Source organism: Poecilia latipinna, unplaced genomic scaffold (genome assembly GCF_001443285.1).
Source record: "Poecilia latipinna isolate Pla-1442-1.1 unplaced genomic scaffold, P_latipinna-1.0 Scaffold473, whole genome shotgun sequence".
Classification (NCBI taxonomy): Eukaryota; Metazoa; Chordata; class Actinopteri; order Cyprinodontiformes; family Poeciliidae; genus Poecilia; species Poecilia latipinna.
In genome coordinates this window covers 237,956-256,626 of record NW_015113089.1, presented here as the reverse complement: position 1 = coordinate 256,626, position 18,671 = coordinate 237,956, and the positions used below count along the sequence as shown (strand labels likewise).

The window sequence follows — 18,671 nt, the reverse complement described above, 5'->3', positions numbered from 1 at the left end:
GGCACTATTTTATTTTTATATTTGTATTTGTATCATGTTCGAATAAAATTTCATTTCAAATTTCATTTCATTTCATGTACTGTAAAATAAAGATTCATGTCAATCTGCATAAATGTTCATTTTTAATTATTTTATTTTCTATGAAGTGTTTTTAAATTTTTATATTTACATATTTGTGTTGGTTTAATGCACAAATGTCTCCAGATGATTCTAATTCTGAAAAATAGTTTTTATTGAACATATACTATGTTTGAAAATTAATAAATGATAAAAAGAGACATTAAAATAGCTTTGATTGTTCCTTTGTTTGTCAGGAACCTGATTGCAGTCATGCAAGATGTTAAATTTGCAATCTTTCTAATATTCACCTTTTTATGCAAATATTGCACATGTGAAAGCAAAATGAACTCCAGGAGGATGAATACAGAGTGATGGAAAAAATGTGAAAACTGTTTTCAGGACACCTGAGGAGATTTGTGCCATCAGATGAAATCAGTGTTGACCCACTTCACCAGCAGGGTCAGTGTTTCTTCAAGGGAGTACAGAACAAAAGAATGAAAGAAAATGGAGCAATATTTTACCGTTTAATGTATTAAATGAACCAAAGAGTCATTTTGGACTCCAGAGCTTCTCATTTCAGAGCCCTGATCCAGACAAGATAAAAACAGAGATATTATCTCAACACAGCTGAAGCTAAAATTGCAGCACTTTAATTTTTAATCCATTGTTAAAGTTAAACTGTGAAGGTAAAAATATGGCTGCATTCTGCAGGACTTGATTTTAGCTGGACGTTCACCAACCAGATCAAACCACTTTCCTTCCAACATTTCTCCTTTTCCATCAGTTTTTGTCAAAAATACAATAAATGAATCGGTAACCTAAGTAATGAGTTACATTTGGTAATTTACTGTCAGTCAATAATTGAAAGTTATTATCTACTGTACTGTGTTACTATTTGTAGCACTGAGTTTTGGATTGCTTTGCAGCGCCGCCTGCTGAAGTATCGATGGTTTCAAGCCCCAGGACTGATGAGAAGGATTTCCTTCAAGTCTTCTTTAGAAAAGCTGTCAACCTGCTGACACAGAAATATTCCAAATTAAACTGGTAAAGTTAGAGATTTACATCTTACAACACAACTGATTAATAGATGCAACTTCTTTGAAGTCCATCTTTTAAAAATGGTCCAGAAGAACAAATCATTTACTTGGCAGCTAAAAATGCATCAGTCAAAAAACAATCATTCTACAAAGAGAATGATGATTCACAAGGAGAAAATATTTCACACCAGAATATTCTAGACTCAAATGTGAAGCCAACTGCTCAGCAGTAAAATGGTTTTTACATCTTTGAAAAGCAGAAGTGGAGCCTCCTGCACAACCAGCGAGAATACACCAAGTGGTTTCTGGATGGCAAGTCAGCGTCTAAACATTTGTCTTTTCCAGCAGCCATTGTACAGCAAATACAGTGGTGAAGCCAGGTGACGAAACCGCTGGAGCTCAGCTGGGGTTGCTAGGTAACGGTGTGGGCTTTCAGGTTGCTAGGTAATGGTGCACTGCCTGCTTATTTGTGGTGTTACATTCCGAAGGTTTTTGAAACTGCAAACATTTGAACTTATTGCCAAAAAATGGCAGGGTGTTTTTTTTAAGTGCTCAGGCTGTTTTTAGAAGCAGTTGAGACTCAAATGGGAGCATACAAACATGCAAAATGTGAATTTTGCATAATAGGGCCCCAATATTTTACCTCTTCCTCCTTCATCTCACCAGTCAGGAACCCGATGCCAAGAGCAGCAAAAGAAATACTGACAACCAACAGCAGAACAGCCAGGAGAATCAAGACTTTGTCCAGAGACGTCAGTAAGTTCTGGTGGAGAAACGAGAAAAGACAAAGAAAACTGATCTTTTCCATAAGCACATGGAGCTGAACCGCTGCGCTCACAGAGCTGTGAGGAGAAACGCCTCCTGTAGAGCCTGGACCTGCTCACCTGATCGAAGGCAGCCATGTTTCTGCAGCTGTCGTCATAGCGATCGGGATCAGAACCAGAGCGGTCACAAACCCAGAGCAGAGAGGAGTTGTTCAGGTCGATAGCGTAAAACACGATGCCAGTGATGGAGAAGATCGCACCAACAATGTTCAGGAACACAGTGAAGCCCACCTGGGAAAAAGATTTCAACCCAATTTGTTTTCTCCAAATTCAAATTCAACAAACTGCAATCTGGAGTAAATAAGGTTGTGACTATAATTATAATAACATAGTAATGGAGGAAGTTGGGTTGCGGTCTGAGAGAGATATTCAAATGATTGATTCTTTCTGCCCATTCTTTACTAATCATTTTAAGAATGGGGAGAACTCCAAGGTACATTATAGTTTTTTATTGAAAAAAAAATTACAGTTAATTACTGGCAGCTATGTTTTACCGTACATATGGTCGTAGCGTACAAGATATTACGGTATACTATTTTGGGAACTATCACTTTAAGGGTTCAGAACAATAAACTGTTTATTTAAAAAATACCATGAATACAACAGATATACAGTTTGACTCACCAAGCAGGAGGAAGGGAACCGACCCGCTAAAACAGTCATGATTCCTGTTACGACAAACTGACAAGAACAAAATTCAGAACTTCAGCACCAAGAAACAAACACAACGTGAAACCCAGAAAAACCTGATGAACCCGAACGACGGCGTCCAAAAGAAAGAGCAAATTTACGCCTAATTTTTTTTTAACATTTTGAGATTAATCTAAAAAATTTCCTAAAGTAACAAGAAAATTTCCGAGTTTGTAAATTTTTCAAGTTTCCAAAGCCAAACATGTCCAACCATTAAACTCTGCTTAACTCTGAATGAATTTCTATACATTTTCTGAGATTAATTTCAACATTTCTTAGTTTTGTCTAGCATTTTTCTTTTTTTTTTTTTTTTTTTTTTACTTTTGGAGCTCTTAAAGTTTGTTTCTAGAAAATTCAGTTTAAACTTAAAAGTTTTTTTTTTCTAGCTCATTTCTGAACTTTCAAGCTCAGAAATTTACTTTTATTTTTTAAAGAAATTTCTGAGATTAATCTCAGAATGTACATGTTTTTTGGGGTAAATTTGCTCCTCCTGAGAAATGTCTGTGTTTTTTTGGCAGTAATTTACTCCTCTTTTCTCCTGTCTACATTGGCTCTACTATGCCATCATGAGCTGATTAAGGCTTGATTTTTGGAATATAAAGACGTTTTTAACAGTATTTTGGTAGAGAGTTAAGCTCAAGTGATTTTAAATAAATAATGTGCTATGTACATCCCCTTGAAAGAAAGAAAAGTATAAAGTGTTTTTACCACAGCGCCCAACCAGTAAGCAGCTCCCAGGCTGGTGAAATCCCCCAGACGAGTGCTTGTTCTTCCCGGTCCGAGGCCGATATTAAGCACACCCACCATGATCTGAACAGTCTGCAACAGAAATAAAACCATGATCCCTGTATTACGGTGAGACTTTCCCCCCGGTTCCTCTCACCCCGGCAGCTGCAGCCCAGCAGGTCTGCACTCCCAGCTTCTTCAGGCAGTGGCAGCAGAGCGCCTTCAGGATCCGACACGGAGATGGAAACATGTTCCCACAGCAGCTTCTTCTTCTTCTGGATTAAAATCAGCAGAGAGCTGGGCTCACAGATGGAGTCTGAGGTGGAAACGATTCTGCAAAGGAATGTTTTAATCTAAAGAGAGTGAACTGAGTCGCTGGTCTGCAGAAACAGGCCTATCAGATGCAAACATATGAATAAACAGTTGTGGCTTTTCTCAAGGGAGAAAAGTTAAACTGATTTCTTAGCCTTTCTTTTACAGGAAGAAAACATTTAGATTTGTGAATGTTTTAGGGACAGAAATGCTAAAGTTCAATGATAAAAAGAAAAGAGTCAAGAGAATGTGGATTAACTGGGTTTTCTTTATTTTTGAAGGAAACTTTTTACTTTTACTTGCGTAATAAAGGAGGGCTGGTGTTTGGAAAATTCCTCATGATAATATCCGAGCACAGCTGCTCTAAATGCATTCACTGCAGCGATAAAACTGTTTGTTTAAAGTAACAACATTTAAAACATTTAAGGTTTGGTGCCTTTATTTCTTCATAGGCTTAAACCAGGTGTGCATTAAGGAGAAATTTGTATTTTACAACAGAAAAGCATCCAAAAGACAGAGATGGAGAAAAACATCCAGACTTTACAATATAAATCTAATACAACTGTTAAATCAGTAGAAATCACAGCTTTCTATTTGATTCTCTGAAATTAAAACTTTTTTCTCCAAGATACAGATTTTTTTGTGAACCTGGAAAACCAGGTTGTGGAAGAGATTGAGAATCTTAATCCAGCTGAGATGTTTAAGTAGATCTGATATGTATTTCATGTTCTTATATGTCAAATAAACCCTAAGATTAAACAAATAACAACAGAAGACATTTAAAATAGTAAGTTTCACAGCAGCTGAGCTCACAGGAATAATCGGTGCTAAAACTTATTCAGAGGGATAACAGATACTTCAGAGGCGTCAAACTCATTTTTATTTTGGGCCAAAATCTGAATGACCTTAAAGGGCCGGTTGTGCCAGAATATATTGATAAAACCAATTAAACTGTTAAAATATCAATAAATATCTGTTCCTCCAGGGTTTTCTGATTGTTTCAGGGTTTTTTTTTTTTTTTGCAATAAAACTGATAGATTTTGTTGTGTCAATTTGGAAATGTAAGAAATTTGTATGATATTTGCACTAATGTAAGATGTTAAATGTGACTTTTTGTTACTCGCCGTATCGATCATGGACTGTAACTTGACATCAAGTAAAACTCAGGCAGCAGTCACTTAAACTCAGTGTTTTTGACCAATTTTGAGATAAATTTGCAGTAGAATCAGAAAAAAATGTGTAGATTTATAGATTTTGTGTGAATTTTGCAGATTTGTGAGAAACTGGAGGGACGTATTGATGTAGTTTGGAGTCCAGGGGGCCACATAAAGAGCTGCGGCAGGCCGGATGTGGCCCCCGGGCCTCGAGTTCGACATGTGTGAGATATTGTATGAACATATTTTGGAGTTGTTGCCTTGCAGCGTGTTTTCTCAGTCCATGTGTGGATTCTCTCTGGATTCCTCCCACATTTCTGTTAGGTTACTATAAATTGGTCACATGCATATTTAAAAAGTGACACCAAAAGCATTATTTCTGACACAAAGCAGCTAAACGTTACATACAGTTAAAAATATTACACACCGAAATTCTGTGTCTTTTTGTTCTGAAATTCACAACAAACATGAACTCAGCAGGTCCAGTTTGTATCATAACATTATAATCAAAATATTCTTGTACATTTCTGCCTTGCACATTAAATAACGTTTCAAAAGATCAGATATGACTTAGTCATTTTGAAAAGAAAACACAGATGAAGACTCTGAGCAGAGCTTCCTCTGGCTCGGTTCACCAGAAACAGAACTCCTGATGTGAAAGAGGAAGATCCAGCTTCAGGAAAAACAACCCAGAGATTTAAGCTCAGCAGTTTACCACCTGACTTTCTGATCAGTCTCTCACTTTTACGTCAGCTGATCACAATTCAGGAGGAAACAGGGTTGGATAATCTCTGATTTAACACATCAGTAATATTTTTAGCTGAAATAACAACAATGGGAACAACTAGTGCAGAACATCATGCATTTCTGCTTTGTGATCACGTAGAAATGATGCAAATTTCATAGGGAACTTCTGTGATTTCTGGGTTGGTCGTCTGTTCTGGTTCACTGGAGCTCTGCAGGAAAAAATAATCAATCAATCAGGTTCATTTGTAAGCCACATTTCAGCAACAAGGTTGTTCAAAGTGCTTTATGTCATAGAAACATTAAAAATCAACAAATAAAACATTGCGTTTCTTTAAAATGTTGGTTAGAGTTTTATTACTATGGTACAAAAAATAAATAAATTCTAAACAGGAGAGATTTTAACTCAGCAGTTCAGCTGCTTTACAAATATGAGAAAAGATTTAAATAAAAATTAAATGCTACAAAACAAAGACTTGATGTGAGAGTAAATTATGCAGATACTGATTGATGTAAATAGAAAAATGTCCAGGCATCTTAAAAAGTTGTAAAAAGTTTTTTAACATCTTAAAAAGTTGTGCACATCTCTGTAAGGTATTGTATTCTTTAAAAATGTTACTTTGTTTGGATATCTGGGAAAATTTGCTGATTTAAAGAAAGTTTTAAAACCTAAATTTTACATAAAACAGTCAAAGACATAAAGAAATAAAACAACTTGTATGCAGTCAGGATGTATCGGTGATTAAATAAATATATCCAGATATATTTTGATAATTTACCAGGTTTTCGTTTCTTTTGAAGCTTTTCAGGACTTTTATTGCCGAAACTAGAGCGCTGATGGCGACGCAGAGCTCCAGGGCCGACAGACCGACCAACACGCCGTTGACGCCTACGGAAAGGACCTGTGGACACATTTAACAACTTTGAGCTTTTATCCTTTTTTCATTTGTTAGTAACTTCACACATCATCAATACTCTGTGTTATTTTACTCATTGTATTCCAGAATTAATTTTTGTAGAATTTAAACTATTCTAAAGTAAAATAAGTATTTATATTATGAGTAAAATAATAGAGAAATGTGTCTCTTAACTAGATGAGGGCAGTTTTTTTTTCTCCTGAAATAATTATTTGGTTTAAATTGCAGCATTAAGTTAAAACTCACAATTCAAGATTAATGAACTTAAAATGTTTAGACAACTTGTCTCCTGCTGACTTAAATTGAATTTTTAAGGCAGCAGGTTGACTTTCATTTTCAAGTTAAAGCACCTTCAAGTGTTTTACAGTGTATTTCTAACTCTTACCGTGACTGAGCTTTCATTTTTGCCAAATGAACCATAAACACTTCCACAGACACCATGAGGATCAGTCATATTGATGATGTAGAAGAAAATGGCTCCAGCGGCTCCAAAGATCCCAACAAAGTTCAGAAACACATTGGGAAGAATCTGAAAGGAAAGAATCAATCAGGACAAGAAGCCGATCAAACGTTTTCTCAGAGTTTTGAAAATGACCCACTCACCAGATACAGACATGGCTTCTTCTCACACAGAATGCAAATGATGCCAAATATGACAAACTGTGAAAGAAAACAAAAGATAAATTATTGCTGTTCCCATTTGTTGCTATGGTGACGGTCTTTAATTGCTCACCAGAATTCCCGACCAATAAGGGAAGCTGGTGACGTCTATTAGCCCACAGCAGGATTCACTGTCAGAGACAGGGAGTAATTAGTTACATTTACATTGAAAAATGTGCTTCGGGGAGTAGCTAATGTACATTTTACTTTTACTTGAGTGAAGACAAGTTGAAGAAGTAATGCTCTTACTGTACAGCGTTTGGATGCTGTGCCCACCTGAAATGGAGGATGATTCCCAGGCTAAAACTGAGCAGCCCAATCATGATGTGCAAAGTCTGTGAAAGAGAAAACACAGGAAAATGATAGACGATATTAAAGATTAAGATCTGCATCACATCATCTCGAGCTAATCCTGGGAGACACTCACAGGCAGGACGGGACATATAACCCCCCAACGTAATCTGGGTCGGCCCCAGAGCCCCTTTCTATTGGGATGTGCCTGGAAAACCTCTACAAGGAGGATCAGAGATCTGATACCAGAACAAACGCTGCAGACCCCTGGTCTTTACTCCACGCTCCCATGCGATGAGCAATAGCTCATGACAGTAGCTGAGTTCTAAAATTGACAGACTGCTAAATAAATAAGTTTGTTTTTGGTTCACCTCTCCTCTCCACAGCAGATCAAAACAAACCACAGATGAGGACAAATCTGTCAAACACACTCTACTCCATCCCACCTTTACTCATGAAGAAGATGCCAACACACCTAAACTCTGAGGTCCAGACCGAACGGCTTCCTGGAAAGAACAGTCCACCATTTTCCAGCTGCGAACCTTGACCCAGCACTCAGACGAACTGAAGGCTCTCACAGACTGGGACGAACTGCATGGTGTGGATGGTGCGTCTGCTCATTTCAGTTTCTTGCATTCTAGCGCTATTTCTTCCCACGTATTTACCCTGAAAGTCTCTCTGTTTTCCAATCTCTTCCAAAAGAAATCTCGAAAATTTGGCTCCATTTTGTCCAGATGATGCAGACTCTCAACGTTTATTAAAAAGATTGACCTTGGTGGGGACGTGTCTGGCAGATGGCCGTCCGCTTTGAGTCCACATTGAATCTGCCACAAGTACGTGTGGACCAACGTGGAGTGAAGGGCGATTGAGGATGTGGGAGCTTTTGGACTGTCACTCTGACTCTGCTAACCACCCAAATGCATTCTGCAGGTCATGACCTGGGGACACCAACAGAACAAAATCATCTGCAAGAAACAAAGATGAACCCAAGAGGAAGTCAGGCACTATCCCTCCATAGCTGCACCTGGAGATCAAGTCCAACCCAAACAGGTGACGAGTGGCAGCCCTGACAACAAAGTCCAATCCACTCAGGAATGAGTCTAACTTTGTGCAGGGAACACAGATCAGCTGTTGCTTTGGTTATTCAAAGACAGGATAGCTGCATCCTGCAGCACCTCAAACAGAAACACCTCAAAGACCACCATCCTAAGTCTTCATCAGTTCCAAAAACACACGGAGACAGAAAAAACAAACTGAAAAATCAATTTCAGTAAAATAAAAACAATTAATTCAGGAGTGAACAAAGCATTTTGGAAGAACAACAGTTTCTTGCTCACCCCAAGTACCAACAGGGAGGCTCTCCGAACCCGTTTCAGGTGTGGGGGCACCGAACAGCCCGCCAGGCTGTGGCAAAGGGCCTTCAGGATCTGACACAGAGGAGGCAAGTGACCGTTTGGGTCAGAGACCACCGTGAGGACAGTGGCTCCATCGGCTTTGCTCACAGTCACAGACATCTTTCCAGAGGCTGGGAGCTGAACAGACAGCAGAGTGGGGTGGAAGAACAGGAAATATATTCAAACTGGTGGGTGAATGGGTGGGGTGAAAGTGGTACTGGTCACATGACAGACATAATATTTACCTGATGTTTAATAAAGCAAAAGGGGAAAATTATATTCTTAATAGAAACCATGTATGAAAAACAGTTATGAAATTTAAAATTGGTGACTAATTCATTCTGAAAGTCAACATCAAACTTCACTTCTAATCTGCTTCCTTGTCAGAGTTTGTACCAAAGTCATAGTTAATGAATACAAAACTTAAGTTAGGGGAAGTTTTTCAAAATTTCCCAAGTCAGTCATTAATTTTGTGGTGCATTTGTTTTTATAATAAATGATCCAATTGTTTAAACAGAAATTAAGAAACATGCTGTGATCTTGAAAGTCCCTGGCTATAACACCCATAGTGTTTGGGTTTCCTCTGGTGAGGAAATAAAGCTTTGTGTCTTTGTCTTTTTGCATTTTTAGTCAGAATGCACATTAAATCTCATTACATGTCGAAGTTTATGGTTGCACTTGTTGGATACTGAACCTCTAAGCTGGAGCCTTACGTTCAAAATGCAAGGTAAAGAATCAGGGCCTAAAAATAGTTAAAGCTACAGGCTGCAACTATAGAAACTGTGTTTGTAGAGGAAATGTTCTTTTTGGATTTTGTAAAATCCAAAAATTGAACCTTTAGGTTTTAATGGTGTAGAGGTTATAAAAGAGAGCTGGTGTTCATATTTATTAGGAAATCCTTTTATTGGCTTTGATCTTTAATATTTGCTTCCAGCCATGAAGAACTGAACCACATAGTTTATGTTTTGTGCATCTAGTCACTCTGTTTCCTGTCAAAGGGACAAAAATTCAGATTTTCTTATTCGTAACTCTGCAGAAGGAAACTTTGAATTATAGGTTCCCCAAAAGTGACATTTTCTCAGGTTAGCGTCCAGAGCCAGAAAAGAAGCTCAGCTTCACCGACACCAAACTGATGAACTGTGACATCATTGTTTCATTTTATTGGTTCTATTCTGACTTTTATATTTTATTTTAGCTTAGTTTTCATCGTGTTTTCCCCTTTTTTCCAGTAGTTTAGTTGAGTGTTGCTAGCTTAGTGAGTATTTAACTGTAAGGCTGAATTTATTTTGTTTGTAAATTCTCCCTTATTGGAGAGAAGTTGTTGTGTTTATTCCAGACATGCGTAACGTTTTGATGGTAAAGAACGTCAGTTTTGGACTTTTAAAACCTAAACCTTACACTGAAAAAACACAACATTTCTTCAACAATTTTGGTCTAGTTTCTTTGCTCACTTGAAACAAGACAAAAGAAACTTACAAGTAACTTTTAAGGAAGATATAAGAATTTATTTTAAATCAATAAATCTTTCATATTGATGAAAAAATACTACTTCTATTGATAAAGTCACTTATAACAAGACATTTTCCCATAAGTGAAATAATTTGTCAATATAACCAGTACTTTTTCATCTGTATTAAGAAATTATTGACTTAAAACAAGCTTCTATATCTTGTTGAAAGATTGCTTATGAGTTAGTTTTCTTTTAATTCAAGATATTTGAACAAGAAACTACCAAAAATACTTGGTTAGATTTGATGTTTTTGCAGTGCATCAGGCAGGTATTTTTCTAAACAATAATCTCATAATTTGGCTAATATTTCCTGAAAATCGGGTGGTGCCCTGACTTTGTAAATTGATCTAAATTATTAATTTTATCAGGCTTTTATTAATATTTAATAATTCATTTTGTGTCTTTGTTGCATTAGAAACAGAACCAATGGATTAAAGATTACATTTCTGAGGGAATCTCATCGCACTGGTATTTTCTATATAGCTAATGGGAAATGAGAAGATGATCGATCTCATTGTTTGAAAAAAATCTGAAAATAAAACAGCAAGAAAGAATTCAGAAGAGACAAATATTCACGTTTCAAATCTTTTACTTACAGGAAGGAGAAACGCAGAGAGAACACAGGTAACGAGTCAGAAAACATCCAGGAAGTGTCCACTTTTACTTTTTATGTTTCAGCCTGATTTAAAATAGTATTTATCTCTATTCTCACAATTCAAATACTTCATTACAACAATTTGGAAACATGGTTTTGAAATTTTTACAAATTTATTAAAAACAGAAATTCATTTAACGTGTATTATGATGGGTAAAGTAATCATTGTAATAAGTATAAAAAGGTAAAATCTATATCTATCTATTAATCCAATACATAAAGTTTCAATGTAACAAATGATGTTTGAGTTTGCAAAATGACCAGATGTAAGGAATAAGACTTTAAACAAGACTTTAAATTGTTTTGAGAGGGAAAGTAAGAAACCATCTGAACCCACCAGGATCTCTGGATGATTTAAATAAATCTTCTGGAATAAAACTCACCAAAAGAAGCTCAGATTGGTTTGATAAGTTAGGGAAAAGGAAGTAATACCAAACCAACCTGTAGAGCTGCAGGTAACTGATAACTGCAACAATCTGTTCTGACGCCTTCCACACGTCCATAAAGAGGGTTTAAAATCATTTCCAGAAACGTTAAAGAAAAATGGTTCGCTTTCATTTTTGACTTCATTTCCTTGAATTAACCCAAGACTCATTTCCCTGACAGATACGACTGTCAAATATTTACTGACCGCTTTTTAAACAACAAGTAAGGAGAGAAAAAAATCTCCTCATAATGGAACTTAAGACTTGATGTAAAATATGAAAACATGCAGCAAATTATCGTTTTCATGCATTAATTTTATATGATTTAGTGGTGGAAACAAACAAAAAATCACATGCACATGATTGAATATTTGCTGATTTCAGAATACAAAAAAACAACAAAATAAACATCTTAATGATCAAGAAAATCAAAGTAAAATGATTTGATATTTAATACAAAAGTGCAGGAGACAATAGAAAAAGCATGATTTGTATTTAAAAAACCTGATAAGCTGCTTATAAGTGAATGATTAATGTAGATATTAACCCTGTCAGTGGGATGAAAGAGCAGGATTAATCTTTACGGGAAGTGGAAAATGTTCAGACTGCAGGATTGGTGGTGACTTCCTCCAGCAGCGGCTTGTAATACTCCGGCTCATCAGAGGTCTGCAGGAGGAAAGAAACACGTTGAGTAAAAACATGAAGTGAAACATAAAACACAAGATGATTCACTGGTTTTGAGAAATCACTGCTTAGAGAAGAAAATGTCTGTAATTCAGCCTTTTTGGGAACCTTCTCATTTGTGCAAAAGTTTGAGATTTTAAACAGACAAAGTTAATCTGATTCCTTTGGAGTATAAAGTCAATAAGACCTGGATTAAAAGTGTGAACAGAAAACAATGAGGTTATGCTCAACAATCATAGTTTGGTGTATTTTATTCAAAAGAAAACAAAATGTATGTTTTATTTTCTGTATTCAGCAGAGACCAACGAAAGCTGCAACATTAGGACAATATCGTTTCCATCGATATGTTTTAATATATCCCAATAATGAACCGTCAGGACATTTGGTCTGATTTGTCAGTAAATGATAAGCAACAGACGAATTAAATGCATCGGAACCTCAGTGAGAATAAATGTGAACATATTTTCTAAACCCTGGAGTTGTTTTGTAGAAACAATCCAATGTGCCACTTGTTCTACGGAGGCCTGGTGGCGTCTGGGCTGGTTGAACGCAGGTTGAACGCTACAGGCTGGATTTGGACTTTACCCGACGTTCCTCTGTACAAATATTTGGATTTGCACCTTAAGCAACCTGCTGCCTTTTTTCATCGTCACTGTAGCTGAATATGAAAGGTTCTCAACAATCCAAAGAGTGTGAATAAAAGGCAACAGGATTTCTTTTCTTGCTTCTTGAAAATGTCTCACAACTCATCCAAAAGTCTCCTGCCCTGCCCTCTGTTCAGTTCAACTTGTTGCCACATCAGCCATTTTGGTCATGTTTCAACACGAGTTGCTATAAAACCACCTGAAACGAGCCCAGCCTGTAGAACAGGTCCTTTCTATTGTTTTATGGGAGACTGGATATATAAAATTCCCCGAGGGGTAAATAACGTCTGTTAGTAAAGTTAACCTGAGGCCATCGCCTCTGTTCAGACCTGGATCTTTTTTTCCTTGTTTTATTTTTATTCACAAATTAGGGAATAAAAAACACACATTACAGACGAGCAAACGTAAGTATTCATTTACAAAATGACCAATTAGATAAGAAAACACTCAACAATGGGAAAGGAAAAAAATAAAAACGGTGCAGGATCATTAAAATGGACAAAACACAGAACATAACAGAGATGTGTCACAACAATGAAATTGCTCAATGTGGGTTACAATACTTATTTTTCTTTTATTCTTGGCAATTATTTTCTGATTTTTATTCTTATTTTTTAATTTTCTCTCATATTTAATTAATCTCAGGTAACACAGACATTTTGGGCAGAAGTGGGGAAGAGACGGAGAGAAAAAATCCACAACAATTCCTTGATAAATAAAATGTCAGACCACCTAGGCGATGTTTGGATCACCAAAGATTTATCTGAATGGATCAGTGACTCAGGCGAAACAGATTTTTCTGAGTCCGTTTCTTCCGATCCATTGTTCAGAACCTTTTGGTTGAGTGGCGAGAAAAATCCAGCAGCTTCAGAACCTAAACCAACCTACGAACTGGAAGTCTTTCTGCTTCCTCTTTGCAGGCCCAACTGAAAAGGCCTGCAGTACAGGTCCTGTACTAAAGATTTTGCTGGTGTGCATACACACTGGCCACTTTATTAGGTACACCTTGCTAGTACCGGGTTGGACTCCCTTTTGCCTTCAGAACTGCCTTCATCCTTCATGGCATAGAATCAGCAGGTACTGGAAGCATTCCTCAGAGTCTGGTCCATATTGACATGATAGTATCACCCAGTTGTTGGGTTTTTGTCAGCTGCACATTCATGATGTGAATCTCCGGTTCCACCACAAGCCAAAGGTTTTCTATTGGATTGAGATCTGGTGACTGTGGAGGCCATTGGAGTTCAGTGAACTCATTGTTCAAGAAACCAGTCTGAGATGATTTGTGCTTTATGACATGGTGTGTTATCTGCTGGAAGTATCCATCAGAAGATGGTCCAATGTGGTCATAAAGGGATGGACGTGGTCAGCAACAATACTCAAGTAGGCTGTGGCATTGACACCATGCTCAGTTGGTACCAATGGGCCCAAGTGTGCCAGGAAATTATCCCCCCACCATTACACCACCACCACCACCCAAACATTACAGACGACCTGTATCAACCGTCCTGCCTGGTATCAACCAGGCAGGACGGATCCATGCTTCATTTTATCGATGCTAAATTCTGACCCCACCATCCGAATGTCGCAGCAGAAATCCAGACTCATCAGACCTCATCTTCTATTGTCCATTTTGGTGAACCTGTGCGAATTAGCCTCAGTTTCCTGTTTTTATCTGACAGCAGTGGCACCAGGTGCGGTCTTCTGCTGCTGTGTCTCCTAAATCTCCTTTCTTCCCCTTTCTGATGCTCGGTTTGAACTGCAGCAGATCGTCTTGGCCATGTCTACATGCCTAAGTGCATCGAGTTGCTGCCATGTGATTGGCTGATTCGACATTTGCATTAATGAGCAGTTGAACAGGTGTACTTAATAAAGTGGCCGGTGAGTATCCACCATTACATAATCATCTTCTGAATTGATTGATAATTTAGAATTTTTCAAAAGTAACACTAAATTAAAGATTTAAGCCAGAAGCGTATGAACTGGTTGAGCCCGACTCTTTGGACCCAAACGGCTCACCTTGTTTGGTTTGTTGCTGGTGGAATTCAGAGCTTTGATCCCCAACACGGCGCAGCTGATGGCGACGCAGAGCTCCACCACCGACAGGACGATCAGGACCCCAGTGATGCCCCTCAGAAGCATCTGCAGAACACAAACAACTCCATAAAACATTTTTCTAATGGATTTAGAACATCCTCCGTAAATCATTTACTTTATTTATAAAATGATGCTGATTATCTTACATCTGTGTTGCTGTTAAACAAACAAAACAAAAACAACTCAAAGAGCTGATTTGAATCAAGACTTTGAAATCATTTTTCAACATGTGGCCACACAATCAATTAATAGTTGGTTTCAATGTGATGTTCTCATGTGATGTCACAGTTCTGGGAACTTCGTAGCCGGCAGCCATCTTGGAAGGTATCCGTCACAAGAGTTGCTATGACAACAATAAACATGCCACAAGCTTAGAACTAGCTCTCGCCTTGTTACTATCTAATTCATAGACAATATAAGTTCATTAACAATTTTTGAGTACTCCACTGTCTTTTTGTTGGTCTAGAAGCCATGATTCATCTACGCTTTGCGCTGCACTTGCCTACCAAGATGGCGGTTCAGTGGCTCGGATCATTTCTGGTTCAGACTTGTGGGAACTTGGTATTTACATCTGCAGATGTCACTAAATCACACATAACAACTATCTTTTTCTTCACAGAGTCTACATTTACACCAGACTGCTGCCTAGAAATTTTCTGGTGATGATTGGGGAAACGTTCCATGTTTAGACGGCGCCACCAAGACACCACGAGTCAGCTGTAGTTGTCATGCCAGGCCAAAAGGTGGCGCTGAACACGCCTGCGGTTTTGACCCTTAGCTTCCTCTTCATCGTAAACAGTTACCCGTCTCCAAAGTGCTGGATCACAACAGAAATGTTACAATTAAATTGAGGAGCAGCTCCACGTCAACAAGGCCATAAATAACCCGACAGTCATAAACCTGAAAATGTTCAGCTTAAAAACAAACGTCCACAAATCTTCAAAGATGGAATCATCTCTAAATTCATCATAATGATAACAAATATAGAGTAATCATATATTTGACTGCTGGTGGGATATTTCTGTCTTACCTCCATCACTGCTTTGCCTTCCAAGCACTTCTCCTTAAAGTAAGCAGCATCAGGTGATGGACTTGGCGTGGTGCGTCTGTAAGGGTAGTAGCTGTAGTGGGGCTCGTCATTACAGGAAACCCACACATACATATCTCCCTCCAATATACTGTAGAACACGATGGCAGTAAGGGAAAGAGCACCACCAACCAGGTTGACAAACACACTGAGGATGATCTGAAATACAAGAAGAATAACTACATGTACAAACATGACCAATAATTTGATTAATATTGAAAAAGATCTAAGAATAAATGCTGATGATCCTGAGGGAACACCAGAAAGTTAGAATCACTCACCAGACATGGACTTGGATACTTCTCAGATAAAATGCACATGATGCCAAACATAATGAACTGCAAAAAAAGGGAAACAAATGTAAATATTCTGTTTTTAAAACTCAAAACAGTAGTTTCATAAAAGCGAATAAATGGCTCCATGTAACCATGGGTTGCTCTGTTTACATCCCCTTTACACACACAACCAGTGGAGGCCACTGCTTACTGTAAATTGGTTATGGTAACAATAAAGCACTAAACCAGCATGGTGTTTACCAGAAGCTAAAATGCTAACTTCAATTCAATTTATATCTGGCTTTGAAATACTACAACCGTCAATCGCCAATTTAAATTTGAGATTATAATTTACATGTTATTTAATGTGTCGGAAAAAGTTGGAGCTTCTTAAAGAGACAGAGGCCCATTTCAAAGTGACAAATTGCAAAGTCAAATTTATTTTGAGTTATGTTTGCATTAATGAGTATTTGAACAGGTGTACTTAATAAAGTGGCATACAGCATTATTACAACAGCTGATGGTAACATAGTTACTTGATTATGCTATAAAATGGAACTATCCGACTGTAAAATATATAATACTGCCCCTTTAAGGCCCCGACAATTAATGCTGACAATCTGTAACCCAGCAGTTTGCTCACCAGAGATCCCATCCAGTAGGGACAATAACCGAAGGAGTAAAATATGTAAGAAGAAACGTATGACAGGTGGACGAGGACGCCAAGGCCAATGTTAAGCAGCCCGATCATCATGTGGATGGCCTGCAAAGGGAATCGAGAAGCAGACACCTGAGGTCAAACTTGACATTCATGCTTCAACATTATCTTTTACAATCAAATGAAAGAGCTTCGATAAAGATGCAACAAACAGTAAACTCATAGAAAACACGTCTAATTAGAGTAACAGCAGTTTAAGTTTTCATTAAAATGAAGAGAGAAGTCTGCAGCTCACCCCGAGGACGGACAGAGACGTCTTCAGGACCGTCCTCAGCTGCTGGGACACGGAGCAGCACACCGGGCTGTAGCAAAGGCTCTTCAGGATCTGGCACAGCGGAGGCCAGCGGCTGTTAGGGTCAGAGGTCAGAGTGAACATGGTGACCCCGTCGGTCCTGCTCATGGTCACAGACATCCTTCCTGGTCCTGAAAGTTGACACAGACATTTCAAATGTGTGTTATTACTTATTTTAACAAGTTAAATGAAATAAGATGCATCAAAGGTATTTGTAGCTGTTGGACTTTCACACTGGTGTGATTCTGCTGTTAATTCTGATTTTATTTGTAGTTTTTTAGGACAGAAGAACACAAAGTAGGCCAACAATGAGCTGAAAAAGAAAAAACAAAACCTGGTTCTAAAAATATTTCATTAATATAATTCAAAGTCAATACTCTGGGTTTGAGCTGCTGGTGTTTCAATTAAATCCAAAATTAAATCCTGACTCTGATTCTGTGAAAACCAAGTTCAGGCCTGGACTTTGACTGGGCCATCCTAAACACAAACACTGGAACAATCAGGCTATGTGGATTAAATTGCAGTTGAATTAAAAGGAAGTCGGAGAAAATAGCTTCTGTCTGAAAAATAAAATGAATAAATAAATTACTCAAAATAGCGGTTGCCTGTTTTATGTTCTTTTAAATTTACATCAGTTTTGAAGTAAATAAATTTAAGTGACCTAATTAAAATGCCTTCTTTCAGTAAAACAGTTGACGATCAGTTCCAGTTTTAACTCTGTCCTCAAATCCCCCACTCTTCGTTTTACTTCGTCTAACAACAGAAACTACAGTCAGACCCGGTTCACTTCAGCAGAACTTTTGTTTCTGGGTCTTCTTTTCATTTCCGCTGTAACTTTAGGGATTTCAGTAAAACAACTTACCTGTTAGATCCCGAAGCAAACTCTGAAAAACAAAACCTCAAATTCAGTTACGTGCGTCACAGAGCGATCTGTCCCGGAAGCGCACAAATAAAAAAAAAATTAAAAAAAAAAGGGAACGGGAAGAAAGAAAAAAAGTCATATCATTTGCGCATGTGCTGATCTTTTTGTTTGTTTTATTTTATATTTCACTGTAATTATAAAAATAGTTTATGATTTGAGGAGAGTCACAGATAATAACGGTTCCATTAATAATGAATAATGCATAATAATGAAGTTTCTCCAAAACTTCATTATTATGCATTTACACAAATTAACAGAAACCAGGGGGAGCATTAATTAAGTGTATCAAATGTTTCTATAGCTTAGTTGTTTACAAAGTTCTGTTCAGACTCAAAGTCAGAAAAGAGGAAATAAAATGACTAAACTCAGATTAGTGTATGAGGTATTTCTTTAGGAATAATGTTATATTATTATAATATACATTTATGTTTTTTTTATTTATTTTTAGCTTTTGGTGTCATAAACTAGTTGTTCATTGTTCCAACATGAACGGAAGTCAGTTAATCTTCCGTTGGACATAACACTTCTTCCCACAAGGTGGCGGTAGTGGGACAGT

At 37.6% G+C, this 18,671-nt stretch overlaps 2 protein-coding genes across 3 annotated transcripts in view; both read right to left on the bottom strand.

Moving 5' to 3' along the window:
• LOC106951759 (uncharacterized) overlaps nucleotides 1-10,275 on the bottom strand; it is a 16,389-nt gene extending 6,114 nt beyond the window's left edge. Inside the window, exons 1-13 of the mRNA XM_015039453.1 lie at nucleotides 8,753-10,275; nucleotides 7,401-7,459; nucleotides 7,198-7,255; nucleotides 7,068-7,124; nucleotides 6,850-6,993; nucleotides 6,327-6,449; nucleotides 5,686-5,759; nucleotides 3,495-3,612; nucleotides 3,320-3,430; nucleotides 2,546-2,602; nucleotides 1,982-2,152; nucleotides 1,741-1,860; nucleotides 953-1,075 (exon numbers count right to left, since the gene is read on the bottom strand). Of these exons, the coding sequence (XP_014894939.1) occupies nucleotides 1,013-1,075; nucleotides 1,741-1,860; nucleotides 1,982-2,152; nucleotides 2,546-2,602; nucleotides 3,320-3,430; nucleotides 3,495-3,612; nucleotides 5,686-5,759; nucleotides 6,327-6,449; nucleotides 6,850-6,993; nucleotides 7,068-7,124; nucleotides 7,198-7,255; nucleotides 7,401-7,459; nucleotides 8,753-8,929 (1,332 nt within the window). The 5' untranslated portion in view covers nucleotides 8,930-10,275 and the 3' untranslated portion in view covers nucleotides 953-1,012. The remainder of the gene's footprint in view (nucleotides 1-952; nucleotides 1,076-1,740; nucleotides 1,861-1,981; nucleotides 2,153-2,545; nucleotides 2,603-3,319; nucleotides 3,431-3,494; nucleotides 3,613-5,685; nucleotides 5,760-6,326; nucleotides 6,450-6,849; nucleotides 6,994-7,067; nucleotides 7,125-7,197; nucleotides 7,256-7,400; nucleotides 7,460-8,752) is intronic.
• Nucleotides 10,276-10,890: 615 nt separating this feature from the next.
• Nucleotides 10,891-18,143, bottom strand: LOC106951777 (transmembrane protein 176B-like). Of its 2 annotated transcripts, none has more exons than XM_015039476.1 (7): nucleotides 18,056-18,143; nucleotides 17,137-17,331; nucleotides 16,827-16,946; nucleotides 16,190-16,246; nucleotides 15,852-16,067; nucleotides 14,744-14,866; nucleotides 10,891-12,065 (listed from the first exon to the last, which is right to left on the bottom strand). In XM_015039476.1, the coding sequence occupies exons 2-7, from the start codon at nucleotides 17,311-17,313 to the stop codon at nucleotides 12,000-12,002; spliced, it is 759 nt and encodes a 252-aa protein (XP_014894962.1). In that variant the 5' UTR covers nucleotides 17,314-17,331; nucleotides 18,056-18,143; the 3' UTR covers nucleotides 10,891-11,999. The 2 variants fall into 2 exon arrangements, with proteins under 2 accessions (XP_014894962.1, XP_014894963.1); XM_015039477.1 differs by having other exon boundaries at nucleotides 17,137-17,324.
• Nucleotides 18,144-18,671: the final 528 nt, after the last annotated feature.